We start from the raw sequence: 13483 nt of genomic DNA on the forward strand, positions 1-13483 counted from the left end.
ATTCTCCGAAGTTGTTCTAGCCGTCGGCTCCTGATACTAGCCGTTGTACTAGCCGTTGGCTCCTGATTCTCTCTGCATGCATAATAAGTTGTCAAACTAGCCGTTGGTCTCAACTATCACTTGTGAACTCTGCACGCCTCCTGATGCCTATATATCACTTCGTTTTTAATGGATAAAATATAACTTTTAAATGAAAATATATCTAAAAAAATGGAAAGCACATAAAAAAAATAACAACTTAAAATTTTTAAATTCCTTTTCATCAGTATCATTGTTATGCTTCCCGTTATAATATATAATAAAGTACTATGATAATTAGTAGTGCAAGACTCGAATTTAAACATGAATAGTAGTGTAAGGCTAAAATGTGAAAAACGAATGTCATTATTTTGGCTCCTTTATATGCTATTCTGATTGGAATATGCTCATTTAGGATATGTTTGGTTCCCAAAAAATTTAAAGGAAAAAAAATATAAGTAAAAGTAGAAGGAAAAAAATATTGAAGGAAAAATAAAAAATAGATTTAAATTCAATAAATTATTTTTATATATTATTTAAACTTTATTTCACTTATTTTTTCTTCTCTATATAAAAATTAAATAATTTAAAAATACATAATTTTTTTTATTAATTTTAATATATTTGATTTTCTTTCATATTTTTCACGAAAATACATCAATTTCTACTCTCCTTTTAATTCAAATGTGCTATCCACAATTTATTTCAGATTTGCGATACCACCTTTTTTCCTCCTTTTGATGATTGTAACTTTTTTTATTTTGCAAAGAACTAGTATTTGCAGTCCTGTTGTTAATACATAAACACAATTTTTATTGATGTTTTTTCTTACTTTATTCTTACACTTTTCTTTTAATATCAGAATTTTAGAAAAAGATTTGAGTACATATATTATTTGGAAGGCTGTTATAACATATAGTCAAGACATTATTCATGTGCTAAAACATTGGGAGTTGGTCTACTTCTAAGCTCTGATCATCCCACTTCTAATTCTTTGTCACTTATTAACTCCTCCCCATTGTCATCAGGACTTCAGAATTGGTCACAGCCAGAGCCACTGCCGCTCCCTCAGCCAATCCTTGTCACCACCCATGCCCACCAAGCATCGTTTGGCAGAGAAGCTGCCACCCTCCTTGACCAATGGTTGCATTAGAAGCTTGTTCACTGCCATGGTTGGAGAAATCGACAACAGTGCCACCCCTTTTTCACCAGCTACAGCTTGTCAATCCAATTGCTATAAACGAGAACATGAGAACCAAAGTTCCTACTGTAAACATCTCTTATAAGTCATATCAACAAGAAAGGGCTAAGGCTTGTATTAGACTTATTTGCATGTGGCCCTATGTTGTGTGTTTTGTTTGGGCCATTGGGATTTGGAGAGTACCAAATACTTTAATTGGTATATTGTTGGGTGTCAACACTATTCTATTTTGAAAATTGTAATTTTGAATCAAACTTCTACCCTTCTAGTCTCTTGTATTTTTTTTTTTTTTTTCCAATTGTTGGGTGCAAGTTTCTTTTTCCACTATGGACATACCTAATATAGTTGTGAACCATGAAAATATAGTATTTGCTATTTGTACTTGTATTAAGATTTGTTTATGTTTCGATGTTTTCCATATTAATGTTATTTCTTAACTTCTTCCAAGTTTGAGATAAGTCCCAAAAAAAAAATTGTCATTCTGTAGCATGCTTCCCAACTTGTAGGGCAGAGGTGATTATGTGATAGTATATTTAAGAAAATTTAAAAGATCGGAGGAAGAAAAAAATAAGATAAGAAGTGAAGATTTTTTTTTTTTTAAAAAAAGTTTTAAAATTAATAAATTATTATTATATGTTTCTTCAAATACATTTTACTTATTTTTCTTCTTCTATATAAAAATTAAATAATATATATATAAATTTCTAACAAATTTTAGAAGTTGTATCTAAAGTTTCCATAAGGGAGGACTGTGATTTTTAAATTTTATCCCACTTCTCAAACTTTTATTACATTTTTCAAATAATGACATTCCCTAGCATATTTAACAAAATTAAAATTAATGTATTGAAAAGAAAACTTTGTTGATCAAAGACCAACAACAAATAACAATAATAATATCTCTAGAGGGCTTTTTTGTGACAATAAAATGTACATTTTCAATATCATAATGAAAAAGAGGCAATCAATTAAGATGTAATAAAAATTGTTTCATTTATTATGCTTTGTTTCATGTCATATATTTATTTCTTTTACTTAATATTTGATATATTTCATGATTTAATCACATCAAACATTGAGATAGAGCGGTCTTATCATAACAATTCATAATTAAACTCATATATTCTCAAACAAAAAGTGATGAAACATAAAATTCACTACTTTGTAGTCAATTCGAGTTTAATCCAAACTTGAATTCTGGCTTGAAGTACTTGATTTGAATCTAATTTAATTTCATTTTTTCAAAACTTAATTGGGTTAATTTAAAGTTGATTTGGGTTAAATTCGAATTAGACAATTTTTCAAGTTGTATAGGTACATGTTGAATTGGATTCGTCGATAATGATTTTTTTAACTTTATTATCTTTCATATATACCGATATTTAAATAGAAAATAAGACATAATTGTGAGATAACAATAATAAACAAATAAATAAATCTATTCATCTTTATCCAAAAATGCAATAATATATAATATAGTTAAATTTGATTCTTCCCTTCAAAATTATTTGAAAGCAAATGAAGGGTTTTTATATATAATAATATAAATTATAAATATTATAAAATATTAAATCATTTTGGTTTGTCCAAACCTTGATTAACATTTAATTCAAGTATTAAAAATATTTACTTAAATCTATTTGAACATCAGATTATGTCAAGTTGAATGAAAAAAAATTAATAAATACAATTGCTAATTACAATTATGATATTAAAAAATGAGCTTCAAAAAATCCACATCATCCCAAAAATTCAAAAAAGAATAAAAAAGACAGAAACAAAGAATAAAATGTGTAAGAGTGATGGAACACAAAACCCCACCACTCCACCTGACCAAATGCATTGATTTTGGAACATGCTCCAAAAATATTGATGGGACAAAAGAAACCATACCTGCATGTTTAGAAATCACAACATTTCTTTAAAAAAAGTTTCTTTTCTTATTTTTTTTTTTTCATAAAAATGTTTAGAAAAAGTGTATGATTTAATTTCCTTTTTCTCATTTTTTGATGGATATCTAAACAAAAGAATTTTTTTCTTTTTTTCATTATAAATTTCCTTCTTTTATTTTTTATTTTTTTTAACTTTACTTTTATTTTTTCTAAGAGAATTCTCGATTATAAAAACTATCAAACTACTTAAATAAGTCAATATATATACAAATAAACTTCCATTGTTTTTAAAATTAATTACTATTAGCATAAAAATATAATTTTACAAAATTTATCCATTAACCCAAATTAATAAAATAGCTCCTGATGTCTTTTTAATTTTAATAAAATATCTTGCATTGTATTTAATTTGCAGAAATAATAAAAAAAATAAATAAATTATTAGATTTCAATGTTAGATTTATTTAAATAAAAATATATTGGATTATAAGGTTTACTATTAAGATATCTTTGTTTCATTTAACATTTATTTGAAAACTATTCTATAATTTATAATTTAATAGATAATTTTTTATTCTTTTTTAATAATAATTAAAATATTTAAAATTATAAATATAAAAATATTACATCATGATATTAAATATATATAAAAAAATTATATAAATTAAATATTACATTAATATTATTTTAGATTGTATTATACATATACCTTTTTAATTCTTTTCTTTTTTAAACTAAAATTTTAATTTTTGAAATCGAAACTTAAAATGGATTTCAACAGCTGCATGATTCTCTGAAGTTGTTCTAGCCGTTGGCTCCTGATTCTCTCTGCATGTATAATAAGTTGTCAAACTAGCCGTTGGTCCCAGCTATCACTTGTGAACTCTGCACGCCTCCTGATACTATATATCACTTCGTTCTCCAATACTCATTTCCACAACTTCTCCCTCTTTACCATATTAAGAGCATACAAATTCAAGCTACCTCTCACACTACTTTCAGTGTTCTTGTTCTAATTTCTCTCACAATTATCTCAACTTTCCCTCCTTTTATAATTTTTCGTTGGCTTTCTCCATCTCAGTTTCTTTGAAAGATGGCTGACCAAATCCCTTACAGCATTGCTGAGAAAATCTTGACTAAGCTGGGCTCCTTGGCTGTCCAGGAAATTGAACTGGCTCGTGGTGCTAGAAAGGAGCTACCAAACCTTGTGGAGACATTGACCACCATCAAAGCTGTGCTTCTCAATGCCGAGGAGCAGCAGCAGGACGACCCTGGAGTGGAGAATTGGGTGAGGAGGTTCAAAGATGTCATCTATGATGCAGATGATTTGCTGGATGACTTTGCAGCCTATGAATTGGGGCGAGGAGGAATCGCAAGACAGGTTAGTCGCTTCTTCTCATCTTCAAATCAGGTTGCATTTCATTTTAGAATGGGTCATAGAATCAAAGATATTAGAGGAAGGCTAGATGGCATTGCAAATGATATCTCTAGGTACAATTTTATTTCAAGGGCGACAACTAGCAGGCGGGTAGGGAATACGGGGACACAGACCCACTCTTTTGTGTTGACGTCTGAAATTATGGGAAGAGATGAAGATAAAAAGAAGATAATAAAATTATTGTTGCAATCAAATAATGAAGAAAATCTTTCTATTGTTGCCATTGTTGGTATTGGTGGTTTAGGCAAGACCACCTTAGCCCAATTGGTATACAATGATCAGGAGGTGCTAAAGCATTTTGATCTTAGGTTGTGGGTATGTGTTTCTGAGGATTTTGATGGGAACATCCTAGTTAGAAACATCATAAAATCTGCAACAGATGAAAATGTAGATACCTTGGGGTTGGAACAATTGAAAAACAAACTTCATGGAAAATTAAATTCCAAGAAATACTTGTTAGTATTGGATGATGTTTGGAACGAGGATTTTGAAAAATGGGATCAATTGAGGATTTTGTTGAAAGTTGGTGCTAGGGGAAGTAAAGTTCTAGTGACTACTCGAAACTCTAAAGTTGCATCAACTATGGGAATTGATTCCCCATACGTTTTGAAAGGCTTAAATGAAGGTCAATCTTGGGCTTTGTTTAAAAGTAGAGCATTTGGAGACAATGGGCAAAATGCACGTCCAAACCTCTTACAAATAGGAGAAGAAATCACAAAAATGTGCAATGGAGTTCCTCTCGTAATTAAAACTTTAGGAAGAATATTGCATTCTAAAACCGAAGAAAGTCAATGGGTGTCCATCCAAAAAAATAAAAATCTAATGTTGCTTCGAGATGGGGACAACATATTAAAGGTACTAAAGTTAAGTTATGATAATTTACCAAGTCATTTGAAACAATGTTTTACTTATTGTGCATTGTTTCCAAAAGACTATGAAATAAAGAAAAAAATGTTGATTCAATTATGGATAGCTCAAGGTTACATTCAACCTTTAGATGAAAATGAACATTTAGAGGATGCTGGTGATCACTATTTCAAGGAGTTATTATCACGGTCAATGTTTCAAGAGGTTAATAATAGGTATAAAATGCATGACCTTATCTATGATATGGCACAATTAATAGTAAAGTCTGAGATCTTTATTTTAACAAATGTTCAAACTACTATCCCGGAAAGAATTCATCATTTATCAATTTCGGGATGGAGTCAGGGAATGACGGTTTTAAAGGAAAAATCCTTAAGAACTTTATTTGCAAGTGATTATGATGATTCCTGTGCTAATTCTATGGTGAATGGACTTGTTCTAAATTGCAAGTGTTTACGAGTGTTAGACTTAGGTGCGGGGTCAAAGGCTATAAAATTGCCAAAGTCTGTAATTAAATTGGGTCATTTGAGGTATCTCAGCCTTTCTTGTGGTGAATTTGAGGTACTTCCTAGTGGTTTTACAAGCTTACAAAATCTGCAGACGTTGAAACTTTGGAGATGTGAACATCTTAAAGAATTGCCAAGAAATATAAGAAAAATGATTAACTTGAGGCACCTCGAGATAGATGGATGCAGGAGATTGAATTATATGCCTTGCAGATTGGGAGAATTGACTATGCTTCAGACCCTGCATCTTGCATATCTGGATGCGATGGAATACATGTTTGAAAACTCTTCATCAACAGAGCCATTCTTCCCATCTCTTAAAACACTTAAGTTGGATGAGTTGTGTAATTTCAAGGGATGGTGGAGGGAGATAGCGGGAGAGCAAGCTCCTTCATTTCCTTCTCTTTCTCAATTGTTGATTAGGAATTGCGGTCAGTTAACAACCGTCCAACTGCCTTCGTGTCCCTCTCTTTCTACATTAAAGATCACTAAGTGCGGTCAGTTAACAACCGTCCAACTGCCTTCGTGTCCCTCTCTTTCTGGATTACAGATCTATGCGTGCGGTCAGTTAACAACCGTCCAACTGCCTTCCTGTCCCTCTCTTTCTAGATTAGAGATCTATGGGTGCGGTCAGTTAACAACCGTCCAACTGCCTTCCTGTCCCTCTCTTTCTATATTAGAGATCTATGAGTGCGGTCAGTTAACAACCGTCCAACTGCCTTCCTGTCCCTCTCTTTCTATATTAGAGATCTATGAGTGCGGTCAGTTAACAACCGTCCAACTGCCTTCCTGTCCCTTTCTTTCTACATTAGAGATCTCTGAGTGCGGTCAGTTAACAACCGTCCAACTGCCTTCCTGTCCCTCTCTTTCTACATTAAAGATCGATGAGTGCGATCAGTTAACAACCCTCCAACTGCCTTCCTGTCCCTCTCTTTCTACATTAAGGATCTCTGACGGTCAGTTACCAACCGTGCCTTCGTGTTCTTCTCTTTCTGAATTAGAGATTATTTCTTGCAATCAGTTAACAACCCTCAAACTGCCTTCGTGTTCTTCTCTTTCTAAATTACAGATCTGGTTTTGCAATCAGTTAACAACCCTCGAACTGCCTTCGTGTCCCTCCCTTTCTACATTAGAGATCGATGGGTGCGATCAGTTAACAACCGTCCAACTGATTTCATCTCCCCATCTTTCTAAATTAGTTATTAACAATTGTGGAAGCTTGGAATCCCTACAACTGCCTGCGTGTCCTTCTCTTTCTGAATTAAGGATCCAATGTTGCTATCAGTTAACTGTCCAACAACTGCCTTCATGTCCAGAACTTTCTGAATTAGAGATCATTTGTTGTAATCAGTTGACAACCGTCCAACTGCTTTCATCTCCCCATCTTTCTAAATTATTTATTGGGTATTGCGAAAACTTGAAATCCCTGCAACTGCCTTCGTGTCCCTCCCTTTCTACATTAGAGATCGATGAGTGCGATCAGTTAACAACCGTCCAACTGATTTCATCTCCCCATCTTTCTAAATTAGTTATTTACAATTGTGAAAGCTTGGAATCCCTACAACTGCCTGCGTGTCCTTCTCTTTCTGAATTAAGGATCAAATGTTGCTATCAGTTAACTGTCCAACAACTACCTTCATGTACAGAACTTTCTGAATTAGAGATCATTGGGTGTTATCAGTTGACAACCGTCCAACTGCTTTCATCTCCCCATCTTTCTAAATTATTTATTCGGTATTGCGAAAACTTGAAATCCCTGCAACTGCCTTCGTGTCCTTCTCTTTCTGAATTACAGATCATAGATTGCCATGAGTTAACAACCGTCCAACTGCTTTCATCTCCTCGTCTTTCTAAATTATATATCGAGAGTTGCATATGCTTGGAATCCTTGCTACTGTCTTCTTTACCTTGTCTTGAGGAACTAATCCTGGGTGGACTCCCTAAGGAGACACTATGGCGGATAATTTTGGTCTCTTCTTCATTGAAGTCTCTGCATATTTCGGGCAGAAAATCTCTGCCAGATGATCGACTACAACACATCACTTCTCTCAAGTCTCTGTTTCAAGGGATTCAACATCTCGGCGCCCTTGAGGAGTTACGAATTAATCACTGCAACTTGTCAGATAAAGAGGATGATGATGGTGGGTTGCAATTTCAAGGCCTTAGAAGCTTGCGTAAACTATTTATTACAGGAATTCCAAAACTGGTGTCTCTTCCAAAGGGGCTTCAACATGTTACCACACTGGAAATTAGGTCTTGCGATGGACTAATAATGTCTCAGTTTCAAGGGATTCAACATCTCGGCGCCCTTGAGGAGTTACGAATTTATAACTGCAACTTGTCAGATAAAGAGGATGATGATGGTGGGTTGCAATTTCAAGGCTTTAGAAGCTTGCGTAAACTATTTATTTCAGAAATTCCAAAACTGGTATCTCTCCCAACGGGGCTTCAACACGTTACCACACTGGAAACTCTCAGTATTACCTGTTGTTCTGATTTCACCACTTTACCAGACTGGATAAGCAGCCTAACTTCCCTTTCAGAGCTGAAAATTGAGAGGTGCCCTAGATTCAAGCTTGAAGATAGTTCCAAGATTGCTCATATTCCAACAATTCACATAGTTCAAAGATATATGTAAGGTCTGAAATGCCAACCATTCTTCTCTATTTTAGTAAATTCTTCATTGTCACACTTTATGCCTTAGATGACATGTTTTTCATAATTTTGTATTTTTGAATCAATTATTAACATTATAAAAAATCACACTTGCAGTTATTACTGGGTGAAATACCAAATTAATTATGTTTCACTATTAAAATAAAGAGAGAAAATAAAAGAAAAAAAAATGAAGGAAATTAAAAAATAAATTATTTTCACATGCCTTTTCAAACTCATTGAGCTTATTGTTTATCTTTTGTATAAAAATTAAATGATTTAAAAATACATAGATTTCTAATTAATTTTAATTATATTTATTTATTTTTTTTGTATTTTTCTTGGTAAACCGAATATGTCAAAATCATTTTCCTTAACTTGTTTTTCTTCTTTCCTTTCATTATTAGTATTTTCATGTTCCCTTTTAGAGTTATAATTGTCCACTGTTGAAAGGAAGCTGCCAAAAGAAACATGTGCAGATTGGCTTACGATTGCTCATGTCCAAACAACTCTTATTGGCATCATGCACTGCTGCATGAAGGAGTTCCACTCTATTCGGTTCAAGAGTGTCATCCACAATTTTCAGGTTTGCAATGCCTACATCTTTTCCCACTTTTGATGGATTCATCTTTCATGATTTTTCTATAAAACCTTTAAGTTTGTTGGACTCTGTTAAACAGAGTCCAAGGAAGAAAATTACAGTGCTTGAAATCCAAGGAAGAATGGTTGAGGGAAAACAATACTTTCAATGCTTGAGACCATATTGGGGAAGCCTGATTATTGGTGGCTGCAAGAAAATGGGTGGTCTCTAAACTATTGGGGTGGCCCAAAACCAGTTGCCAATAAGGGGATGAGGAGGCTGAGTCAGTGATGAGGTTCTACCACTGTATAGTCAACTTCCTTCTTTAAAATTTTTGAAACTTGAGAATCCAACTGCAGTGGGAATATCCTCAATTCCTTGTCTTTCTGAATTATATATATCAGAAAATGCCATCACTTGACATCTTTGAATTTGCCTTCATCTCCCTAACTTTCTCAATTAGGTATGTATCACAGAATGCCATAACTTGACATCATTGAGTTTGCCTTCATCTCCTTGTCTTTGTAAATTAGATGTCAACTATGGCACTAACTTTTGACATCATTGGCACTACTTTCATCTCATTTTTGCTTGTTCCACCTGCCCTATAAAATGCTTAGATTAGTAAATATTGAAATCCATCATCTCGTCAAACACATCAATTGCTAGTGGACGTTGTTTGCCAAAATGTCTAGTTATTTGGTGTCTGTAACGTTTGGAAAATTTCTTGACACTATTTTATTGCGGCTGTAATTGCTATCAAGTCAAAGAAAAATGGTATGCTGGTGGCATTGAACACTTCTATCAAGTATGGATAAGGTCAAAGGTGCTAATAGCCTAATTTGCAGAGTCTCATAATCTAGAATTCTCCATACTAATTTCAAAGATGTGACAAAAGGCAAAACTGAAGATTGGTCAATATATTACTGATTCATAAACAGCTCTTTAATTCTAGCACGCCACATGATTAGGTTTCAGGTTTGCAATTCTACAGTTCTATCAATTATAATCATTCCTCTCTTTTGCTTTTGATCATTTGCTTCTCTTATTTAATTTATTAAAAATTGTTATAATTTGTTTTAGAGGAGAGGGGTCTTAGTAGAACCATTCTTTCCTGCCATGATGAAAAAACTCAAAAGTTGAAACAACTGAAACAAATGGTGGAGGGGCTAGTTACACTGCCAGAACAACAACGTCCATTCCTGCCACAATTTCCTTTCTTTCTATACTCCCTGAGCTGACACATGCCATTGCGTGAATGTCTTGATCTTCTTGCGTCACCTTTAAAGTCAATACATATTGAAGGCATAAATGGATCTGACATCTCTTCTAGAAAAAGGGTAGCAACACCTCATGTCTCTCAATTTTTGGTAAGTACAATATATCTTTATCTACTTGTCCAAGTCTAGATATCCCAAGTGTAGATATTAGTGATTGTGAATTCTATGTCCTTATCTTAGGGAAATTTTGCAAGTCAAAGAATTTTTGGGATGAAGATAGCATCCAACTTTTAGGAGTTGAGAATTTGTGCCAAATATGTATTCCCCTTACCCAAGGAGTTCAGCATGCTCATTTTAGGACCATGCTCATTTTCTGACTTTGGCATACTAGATTCATTTTACAAATTCATTCATCCTTCTGTTCTTGATTGTTTATCTCTTCTTATTCATTGCTATCGCAGCTAGGGAATCTCTTCATCAGCAATGCCATTCTTCCCTTCTTTTAACGGACTCCAAATTTTTGAGTTGCTGAAATTGGAAGGATGGTGGAGAGGTGTATCACATAACTTGTCTTCATTTCCTTGTCTTGAGGGGCTATACTTTTGTGATGTCCATAAAGAGCTATTGTGGCTGACAATGTTTGCCTCTTCTTCATTGAAGATGCTGGATAATCAAATTTTTCATTAAGAGGCAATTTGGTTTTGGGGAGAAGGCAAAACAAGGAGAATTAGGAAGAATAGTCTTTCCCATTCTTGAAAGTTGCACAAACTTAAAAAACGAACAACATTTATTCTCCCTATGCTGACATCCATGCCACCGCATCTATGTCTGGAGGATCTAGATCTGTACAATACAACAGTATCTTCTTCATATGCCTTCATCTTATGCAAGGTTGATGCTCAGTGTGTTATTACACCAGAAAATCTAACAGTCTGGGATTGTGCTTTGGTAGACAAGGTAGGTACTTCACATCACAGAGTTTGTTATTGTTCATTTTTGAGCTTGAAATCTCTGCCTCGGATGCCAAAAGGAAGCAAGTGAAGATTGGCCTATTGACTTCTTCATGTCCCAGGAATCATATCCCCACTAGTCACAGACCACTGATTCATAAAAGACCACTGATGCATGGTATATTTCAAGACTGCAATACCAACTGCCTTTCCTGCTTTTGATGTTTGCTTCATTTCTTATTTTACCATTAATCTATTCCATTTCTTATTTTACATGTTATGGAATGAGTAAGTTCACTTACATCTATGTCTCTATTATTCATGTTTGTCATTCTAACCTTTTGTCACTTGTCATAATGTCTTTATAGCTTATTACTTGGCAACCAAATTGATAAAAAGTATTATGCCCAAATTTCTATTCTTGTACATTGGTTCTTCAAGGCAATAGAACAACAACATATTGAAGTGCATGAGTTGGCAAATCTTCAGGTGCGTTGGACTTAAGCCTCTGTCTAATATAATAACTCAGGATTGTATCGTTTGCTGCTGGAGAAGCAAGTTGCTAAAATATAGCATTGCTAATGATATGTTTGATTGGACAGCTTAAATGATGTTCCTATGTGTATGCTGATGAATTCAATCTCTGCTGAGTGTTCCTCTGGAGTTTTCTCTGTCATTGCGTAAGAACCATGCTTATAATTGATCACCCTACCAGTTTCTGCTGGAAGAATTATTTATATTTATGTTCCCACCTTGAGGATTAGCTGATATTGTTTAATATTTCAAAATCAAATCTTGACAGGTTATGGATGACTCATGAATATTATCTTATGATTTGCAAGCTCCTACGACATATGTCAAACTCATCAATGGTTTGTTCATATCTTGAGAATTGTCATTGATTTTATACCTTTTATGGAGTGGATTTTATAAACTAAACTTGTATATGGTTATTTGTAGGAAAATAATTGAGTTGCAAGTCTGAATCTGGAAGCATTGATTATTTTGACAAGGTACAGATGACAAGTCTTGATTTTCAACTAAGTATTACATTGTTCTTTATGATAACTAGTGTTTCTTCTAAGCTTATTCTTATACAATTCTTTTGATATCACAACTTCAAAAATGATTCGAGTACATAATTTATTTGGTAGGTTATTATAACACATAGTCAAGACATTATTCATGTCCTAAAATAATGGGAGAAGACAATCCAAGATGATTGATTTATATGTTCAAGATGCTTGGATAGTATATATGCTATGAGTATTGTTGTAGTACCATTACATGTTAGTGTTGGAGTTATTATTCGTAAACTAACTCAAATTTGTGTTTCTAGGTGAATTATATGAGTGGATTAAGTTTAATCAAAACCCTTGGGAGCAATTCTTAGTGGAAGATGGCCTCATATTTCATAACGTTGTCAAGCATTGTTGATTTACAAGAAGTCTTTAAACAACTGGTGAAACAAGAGGGTCATTGGTCAGAGGAACAATGGGATCAAAATTCTCCTTCATCTCCCAAATCAGCCTCAAAGAACCGCTGGGATTATTTCTAACTTTGTGGATCTCCTCACATGCCATGAAAGTGCATCTAGTATCAACATCTTGTCTACTACAAATGTAATATTTTTCCAGTAATAAGGTGACACATTTTTATGTTCTTGCCATGGTTTAATTTCCAATATGTATCAATTTCATGTTTTCAATTTCTGGGTCAAACATTAAGAAGTAGCCTCTTGCACCATATTCCTAAGAAGGATTTTTTGGAAGACATCTCTTTTTAAATGTAATCTTGTTGTTACAAGCTATGCATGACCAATATATCGTTTTATTACATGTGCTTTGATATTGTAATTTGTTTATTCTTTGACTTATATTTATTTTACATTCATGGAGTGTCTCCATTGTTATGTCCAAATCACATACATAATTCTTAAGTATTTGGACAAAAAATGATATTTACATTTTTCTTAATATTTTATTATTATACTTGCCTATTTTTTTTAATCAAAGTTCTCTACAACCATGTAAATTGCATTACAAACAATGAATACAATTCAAGAGCAAATTTCCAAGTAATTTTGCAAAGGTTAGAAATACTTTCTAATACTTGAATATTTCTTTACAAAAATAAGATGTTTGACAAACTTTTGA

The 13483-nt window shown here is 33.3% G+C and overlaps 1 protein-coding gene across 9 annotated transcripts; it reads left to right on the top strand.

Moving 5' to 3' along the window:
- Window positions 1-3949: 3949 nt before the first annotated feature.
- Window positions 3950-13170, top strand: LOC117929373 (putative disease resistance protein RGA3). 9 transcript variants are annotated; one of them, XM_034849674.1, is made up of 8 exons: window positions 3950-8561; window positions 9006-11334; window positions 11450-11505; window positions 11696-11816; window positions 11930-12007; window positions 12130-12199; window positions 12288-12340; window positions 12667-13170. In XM_034849674.1, the coding sequence occupies exon 1, from the start codon at window positions 4205-4207 to the stop codon at window positions 8558-8560; it is 4356 nt and encodes a 1451-aa protein (XP_034705565.1). In that variant the 5' UTR covers window positions 3950-4204; the 3' UTR covers window position 8561; window positions 9006-11334; window positions 11450-11505; window positions 11696-11816; window positions 11930-12007; window positions 12130-12199; window positions 12288-12340; window positions 12667-13170. The 9 variants fall into 9 exon arrangements, 8 of the variants coding, with proteins under 8 accessions (XP_034705565.1, XP_034705562.1, XP_034705563.1 ...); XM_034849671.1 differs by having other exon boundaries at window positions 9006-10527; window positions 10618-11505; XM_034849672.1 differs by having other exon boundaries at window positions 9006-10527; window positions 10839-11505.
- The last annotated feature ends 313 nt before the right edge of the window (window positions 13171-13483 follow it).

The sequence above is a fragment of the Vitis riparia genome, chromosome 13, assembly GCF_004353265.1.
Source record: "Vitis riparia cultivar Riparia Gloire de Montpellier isolate 1030 chromosome 13, EGFV_Vit.rip_1.0, whole genome shotgun sequence".
Lineage (NCBI taxonomy): Eukaryota > Viridiplantae > Streptophyta > Magnoliopsida > Vitales > Vitaceae > Vitis > Vitis riparia.

Excerpts from the sequence above, each read along its gene's own strand:
- LOC117929373 (XM_034849666.1), top strand. The coding sequence starts at position 4,205 with ATGGCTGACCAAATCCCTTACAGCATTGCTGAGAAAATCTTGACTAAG.